This window comes from Halyomorpha halys, unplaced genomic scaffold, assembly GCF_000696795.3.
Source record: "Halyomorpha halys isolate HHAL.00 unplaced genomic scaffold, Hhal_1.1 Scaffold488.1, whole genome shotgun sequence".
Classification (NCBI taxonomy): Eukaryota; Metazoa; Arthropoda; class Insecta; order Hemiptera; family Pentatomidae; genus Halyomorpha; species Halyomorpha halys.
Genome location: NW_027112716.1, coordinates 79,820 through 88,114, shown reverse-complemented (window position 1 = coordinate 88,114; position 8,295 = coordinate 79,820). Strand labels below are relative to the sequence as shown.

The window sequence follows — 8,295 nt, the reverse complement described above, 5'->3', positions numbered from 1 at the left end:
AAAATAAATAATATTCAATTCAATTCTGTGTTTAGATCTTACAATTAGCATGCTACATGTCTGAATAAATCATTTCCTTGTACAACCGTTGGTCTGGTAACAGTAAATCCTCACAAAGTATTGCACTCTTGACTCCTTATGGGTTTTAGCGGTCTAGATTTAACTTTATTTATAATAATAATAATAATAATAATCCATATATTAAAATAATATATAGATTGTAGGAAGATAGTCCGGGTGGTGGTCAATAAGGGTATTAAAATAGTAAAATAAACTATTTATTGTTAGCCAAAGTATCGCTCCACTTTGCAGAGCTTTGTCAGGGCTCTCAAATTGTAACACAACGGAACACTGACAACTTATTTTTCCATTTTATCATAATCTGACATTTATAACGTTTACAATGTACAATACCCTTATTCCGCCACCCGGACTATCTTCCTACAATCTACTTCATACGACCAACTATCTTCTTCCAATAATAATAATATTATATATATATTATTTATTAGTCATTTATAATAATATAATTTAAATTTAAGTATAATTCGGTAGTTTAAAATTAAAATGTTTCAAATTAGCTTGTGAAATAATTGTGAACACTGTAGTTCTTCACCATTAACTTTATCAAACTTCCTTCAAAGTGTTTACAATAATTCAAAGTTACAGCTTCAATTTCCATAACGTTTTTATTTATCAAAATGAATAATATTCAATTCAATTCTGTGTTTAGATCTTACAATTAGCATGCTATATGTCAGATCTTAAGTTGAGAGCCTATGTGGCTAACCGGCTAGACCGAACTGACATGGCGGTTTAGTATTATGATGATTGTTAAAATAAAAAAATACTTTTTAACTCGCGCAGTCATAAAATGAAGGTGAATAAATCTATAGAGCCATCATTCAGACATGACTTTGTAGTCTAAATGTTGTTTTAGAAAAAAATATTCATTCAGTATTTTTGCATATTTTAATTAATATTAAATATTTTGCAGCCTTAATATTATTTTTGATATTGTCTTAAGCTGTAAAATGTATAAATATACATCAAAACAATCTATTGGACCACCAAATAGTACTTTAGTTGGAGTTATCAATTTTACGAGAAAAAGAAACAAAAAAATTATTATTTTGCATCTCTACACTTCGTATGGCGGGATGTTAAAAACCTTAATTTCATTAGAATACAGTAAACCTACCATTGTAATTAAATTTTGTAATTTCTGGAGTAATTTGATAACTACAGACTAATTAATATTATTATGTATTATTTATTATTATTAAGTATTATGAGTTTATACCCTCCTTTTGCATCTCTACACTTCATGATCGTGAAAATATAAATTTGATAGAAATAATACAAAACTCTTTCTCTAATGTTATATCGTTTCAGATAATGCCATTTTATGAAATATTCTAATAAAGGTGCGTTAAAAACTTTTGAATCTGAGAAATTAATTAATTACATTAAATTACTCAATTTATGGCTTTTGAAAACTATCACAGTTTAACGTTTAAAAAATCAAAACAAATTGGTAAATGAAAAAGATTATTTAAAATATTTTTTCTTTGCAAAATATGTTGTTTTCTTTTTCTAAAAAGGCGCACGACAATATTTCCATTAAGTAACATTTAATTGACTATTTCAACTCATGAATGATGTAAATAATTTAAATCTCATTAATTAAGTCGTAATTAGCTTAAATTAAAAAAATAAATTAATTATTTTAACACAAACACATTTGATTCATAAATGATCAATGAATGATAAAATATCAATTAAATAAATATTGTTAAAATTAAAAGTCACTCAAAAGTTAAACATTTTCTTGTACTCCAAAGACAACACCACTTCACAGAACATTTCTTTCACTCTTATTTTAATGATAATACTTTGTAATTTGCCGAAAAACAAAAATAAATAAGAATGAATTCCAAAGTAAACTAAATATTATTTACTAAACAATTTAATTTTCAATCTCTACATTAAATTTAATGTTAATATAAAAATAAATAATCTGTTAGGAGAAAAAAAAGTGGTTTATATGAGTAGATATATACATTATTATTTTAACAATCTTAGTTTTTTGTACTGAAACAATTATTGCTGGTAAATCATAAGCATCACATTTAATTGGTTTTTATCTTTACCCACATAAAATCAAAACAACTAAGTTACAGTTCTATATTAGCTTATATATGATAATTAACATAACAGGTAATCTTAAAATACCAAAGGTAGTAAAAGGTAAGACACAACACGAATTACTTTTCTTCTTCAGTAATTCACTTTTTATTTCTGTTTTAGAGGGTTCGGAAAAAAAACCAAAAAAAAAAAAAAAAAACAGTTCTACAACAATAAACTTGCTATAAAAGTAAATTCAAGATTTTCAGTATAATAAACGATTAGAGTCGCCGAGAGCGAAAATGATTATGTGGTGGATAAGTCAATAACGTTTAACATAAAATAATAACTAAATAAACTTTTTAAATAAATAATTGTGACAAAATAATAACTTTGAATTAAATATTAGTTTTGAAATAATAACTTTATAGTGGTATTTGATATATTAATTAATAATTAATTTTTTTTCAAATTATAATTATTAACTCACGCTGGAGTTGGAGGCCTTGCAGCTGTGTACATGGTCCAAGCACTACTGAGGTTCAAACTTACCCCCACCAGTCCTATATCGAACGCTGTGTCCAAGGAAACGTATCTTAAGGATCTTTTAGAATTATTATTAAATTAATAATGATAACTGGATTATCATTATTTAATTAATACTTTATTCTACATACGGGATACAATAGGTCATATAGACGGTGCTTAATTACGAGCTAAAGAACGAAAGGTAGCCTATAATTAGCAATAATTATATAACAGAAAAAACCTGAACAGATACATTTTATGGATCAAACATAATATAAGCATGTTAGATATACTACAAAGACAAAACATTATCATTGAAATCGGGATCAATTCTTTTCAGAAATTATTTATTCTTTCTTTACCTACTTTGCCAAATTAACTATTAAATTATTAATAGGACAAAAATTAATAGGATATAATAAACATTTTTAGAGATTTGCGGTTTCTTACAAATTGTTTTCATTAAGTAATCAACAGACGATGTAATATTTATGAATATTATTTTTTCATATAGTAGTCCCTATTTTGAAAAATTAAAAAAAAAAAAAAAAAATTGATTTCATAACCGATTAACTATGATGATTAAAATGCAGAAATGATTGTCGGATAATAAGTAGACGAATTAAAGAATTTTCAAACCTCAAATCGGTTGACCTTCAGTACATATTTAACTTATAATATACGTATCAAAACATGAAATATAAAAGATAATAAATTTTATTACCATCTTGATATAACTTGGTTAACAAGTTAAAAACTCGCAATGTGTCATAACCTCTGAGCTACTGGGTCGCTACCCTATTCCTAGTATACTCAGGGCAGACTCATGCCATCATCGATGACACCGCCTTCAGCGGACCCGGCAGCTTATCTTATAATGCCACACTGGCAAACCAAGATTCATATTTGCTGGCATATATACACCCATTTCTTTATTTGTATATATTTAATTAGTATCTTAATTTCTTTTTTTTCCTAGGACAGAAAAAAAAAAAAACTCGCAAAATACGCAGGGGCCATGCTAATCTTCTCTGTATCGTTCCAATTTTAGTATATGTACCGCCGAAGCGAGTACAAGTTTTATTTTTATTTTTTTACAGTTTAAATTTTATTTAATAATGATATTGTGATATTTGGTTCGTATCAAGATTTCGATATCCGTTTTAGGGGTAGACGGATAATCGCCATTTTGTAATTGTGCTTCAGCTCGACGTTACTCCAATTTTGTAATTGTGCTTACTCAATTGTGCGTTATTAAAGTCAATTTATCTCTGTGCTTTGTCTACCCTCGTTTTTGTTTGTCTATTTTAGTTATTTTCTAGTTATTTATTGTCTATTTTTTAAGTTACTCATTCAGTTTTAGTGTTTTATTATAGCGATATTTTATATAGTGAGTTGTGTTTTGTTTACTTTTTTTATTTCTGTTGTGGTGTATTTTTGTTTCTTTTTACTCATATAGTTATGGCTAATGCAGAAAATTTTGAGTGCAACTTATTGTGGCAAATCATTTACCAGAAATTATTCTTTAAAAAGACATATAAAAACCATTCATAGCACTACATAGTGGTAGTGAGTTAAAAAGAATTTCGAATATCGAGCATGTTTACATAAATTCAGTTGTACATGTATAGGTGCTTGTATTAAATGGAACACGTGTAAGCACATTCATTTAGTCTACCAAAAACCTAAAAAAATTGAGTTATCCCATCATGAGACTCCATCACTTAACACTGAGTAATGCAGAGCAAGAAAACAACAATGAAACCAGTTTGGTATTATCTTCTCTCTAAAGTCAATTAATATCAGTGCTTTGTCAACCCTCGTTTTTTTTTTGTCTGTTTTAGTTATTTTCTAGTTATTTATTGTCTATTTTAGTTATTTTTAAGTTACTTATTCAGTTTTAGTGTTTTATTATAGCGATATATTATTTAGTGAGTTGTGTTTTGTTTACTTTTTTTATTGTTTTATTTAATTTACTTATTCAGATTTAGTGTTTATAATGTTTTATTATAGCGATATTTTATATAGTGAGTTGTTTTTTGTTTACTTTTTTAATTTCTGTTGTAGTGTATTTTTGTTTTCTTTTTCTCACATAGTTATGGCTAATGCAGAAAATTTTGAGTGCAACTTATGTGGCAAATCATACTCCAGAAATTATTCTTTAAAAAGACATATAAAAACCATTCATAGCAGTACATATGGTAGTGAATCAAAAAGAATTTCAAATAATGTTGAGCATGTTTACATAGATTGAGTTGTTCGGAAGAACAGTAGCAAGTAAAATGTATTTTTTCTTTTATAAAATGTAAAAAAAAAATCACTGTCATCCACGATGAGCTCCAGCTGCCCTCTGTGCATTGGCCCGGAGTACAAAGCCCAATTAGACAAAGAAGGGAGTGTTACAGTTGAATATTGTTCAACCCATGTTGGCCACAAATTAGAACTGTGCCGTTTGCAACTGCATAAAGATGAGAGGAAAGAGTTGGCTTCAAAAATAGCTATGTAGATTCCTTTTGATGCCATAATCGAAGAAGTGCAAGCTAATCTGACCGACGATATCAAGAGGAAATATCTCGTGACCAAAGCAGATTTGAGAAATATAGTGAGGGAATATTCCTTGGGCAGTGAAAGCATTAGGAACCCTGGTGATGCAACAAGTGTTGAAAGATGGGTTGAAGAACAGGTACAAACAGAATAGCGTCCATTCAGATCAATTTCCTGAATGTAGACCTGATGATTTTATGCTCGCCATCATGAGAGATGCTCAGGCTGGTATGCTTAAGAAGTATGGGGTGACAGTGTATGCATTAATTATACTCATGGAACAAATGCATACAACTTTGAAATGACTACAATTTTAGTAAAGGATGATGTGCGCCATGGATTCCCTTGTTCATTTTTTTTCTCCAACCGAAATGATCAATATGCACTAGAGGTATTTTTTAAATTACTTATAAATAAAGTAGGGGCAAATCAGCGCCAAAGTATTAATGACAGATATGGCAGAAGTGCTGAATGATATGTGTAATGATCAAGAAACCAGAGACTTCGGCCAATATTTCAAAAAGTTATTATATTAAAAATTGCCAATATTGGTTGTAGTGAAAATGCTGGGATTAATACTAACATGCATACAGAGTGGCTGCATGGTATTTTTAAATATTTATTTCTTAAAGGAAAATGGCGAAAATATTAGATGTAACAGTTTATGTTGTAATACGATTTGCGAATCGCAAACTTTATAACAAGATTAATAATTATCGCAAAGGGAAAGTTACGTAAAAATTGAGAAATATCAGAAAAAGACACAAAACATCTCTCCTTATTGACTTCAATAATGTACTAGCATCGTCAAATAGCACACGGCTAATATTTTCACCACTGTCCAAATTTAATGTGTACACAGTGACATTAAATCAAGCAGAATGTAATTGTAAACTTGCATGTAAGCAATGTCGAGCATGTTTACTTAAATTCAGTTGTACATCTATAGAGCACATACATTTAGTCATTGTATATATTGTAAAAGTTTATGCTGTGATACGATTTGCGAATCGCAAACTTTATGACATGATAATTATTAATCGCAATGGGAAAGTTACGTACAAATTGAGAAATATCAGAAAAATACACAAAAAAGCTCTCCTTATTGACTTCAATAATGTACCAGCATCGTCAAATAGCACACGGCTGGTATTTTCACCACTGTCCAAATTTAATGTGTACAAAGTGACATTCAATCAAGTAGAATGTAATTGTAAACTTGCTAGTAAGCAATGTCGAGCATGTTTACTTAAATTCAGTTGTACATGTATAGAGCACATACATTTAGACATTGTATACATGGTAACAGTCTATGCTGTGATACGATTTGAGAATCGCAAACTTTATGACATGATAATTATTAATCGCAATGGGAAAGTTACGTACAAATCGAGAAATATCAGAAAAATACACAAAACAGCTCTGCTTATTGACTTCAATAATGTACTAGCATCGTCAAATAGCACACGGCTGGTATTTTCACCACTCTCCAAATTTGATGTGTACACAGTGACATTAAATCAAGCAGAATGTAATTGTAAACTTGCATGTAAGCAATGTCAGCATATTTATTTAAATTCAGTTGTACATGTATAGAGCACATACATTTAGTCTGCTAATGTTTAAAAAACTTAAACAACAACCATCATAATCTACATCTGCACAGTGAGCATGCCTCGATTCCTAGGAATAAAGGTGCCTTCTTGGATTAACACTGTTGCTGTTTTAAAAGCTATATTATTATATGTTTAAATGAATTTCGTATTTCTTACGAATCTTATTTTCAATGGAGGGTACGAAAAAAAAAAAAATCGCAAAATAACACTGAGGTTTTTAAATAATATTCTATAATAACTTCAATATTTTTTTTCTAAGATTTGAAAGGTTGATAAAAAATGTTGTTTTTTATTAAGTAATCAACAGACTTATGAAATATTTATGAATCTTATTTTTTCATTAAATAGTTTTCTATTTTGGAATTTATTTCATAAGCGATAAACTATGAAGTTCCAATGGCATGATTGTTGAAAAGTAGAAATAGAAAAATTAGCTTGAAGAATTTTTAAATTTTAAACAGATTTAATTTTTTTAGTAAAACATAAAACATAATTAAACTGTATAGAATTATTCTTGTTGACCTTTAGTAAATATTTAACTTTTAATAATTCTATCACAATTTTGAGTCCTCTAAACAAGTTGAAAAATCGCAAAATAATAACACTGTGAGGTTTTTATATAATATAATACTATAGAACGTAAACATATATTTTTTGTTTTTTTAAGATTTGCAAGTTTGGACAAATCCTTTTCATTTGGTAATCAACAGACTTGTGAAATATTTATGAATATTATTTTTTTCATATAATTATTTCTCTATTTTGGAAAATTAAAAAAAAAAAATTTATTTCATAACCGATTAACTAGGAAGATAAAAATGGTTATCGAAAAGTAGTAGAATTCCATAAAAATGGTAAAATTAATGTGAAGAATTTTCAATATTCAAATATATTTAATTTTTTTGGTATAACATGAAAGATAATTAAACGATTAATTTTATTGACCTTCTGTAAATATATTTTTCAAAAAATATATATACAAGATATCATTGATACCAATTTTTGATAATATGCAAAAAATTTCATTTCAAAAGATGATGATGATTCCTCTGAACAAGTTGAAAACTTGCAAAATAATGACAGTGAGGTTTTTAAATAATATGCTATAATAAACCTTCGCCCCCCCCCCCAAGATTTGCATCATGTTGCAAAACATTAGTTTTTTTTCAATAACTAATCAACAGAATTATGAAATATTATTTTTTCATATAATAGTTTCCTATTTCGGAAAATTAAAAAAACATTTATTTCATAATCAATTGACTGTAAAGAAGAAAATGACATGATTGTCGGAAAGTAGTAGAATTGCATAGAAAAATTGAAATTAACGTAAGAAATTTTCAAATCTTAAATAGATTAAATTTATTTGTTAAACTAAAAATAGAAAATATATTCATTGAAATCGGAATCAATTATTTTCAGAAGTTATTTATTCTTTCTTTACCTTCTTTGCCAAATTAATTATTAATAAAAAAAATGT

The 8,295-nt window shown here is 27.7% G+C and overlaps 1 protein-coding gene and 1 pseudogene across 3 annotated transcripts in view; both read right to left on the bottom strand.

Annotated features, from left to right (window-relative positions):
- Positions 1–8,295, bottom strand: part of LOC106683488 (uncharacterized) — an 84,416-nt gene that overhangs the window by 42,808 nt on the left and 33,313 nt on the right. For 2 of the 3 annotated variants that reach the window (XM_014424988.3, XM_067050512.1), the window contains exon 1: positions 2,618–2,658. The exons of the other annotated variant lie outside the window; for it this stretch is intronic. In XM_014424988.3, coding sequence (XP_014280474.1) covers positions 2,618–2,649 — 32 coding nt within the window. In that variant the 5' untranslated portion in view covers positions 2,650–2,658. Of the gene's footprint in view, positions 1–2,617; positions 2,659–8,295 lie in introns of those variants that run through there. 3 annotated transcript variants of the gene reach the window in all.
- On the bottom strand, positions 3,638–3,730 carry LOC112210941 (U6 spliceosomal RNA; annotated as a pseudogene).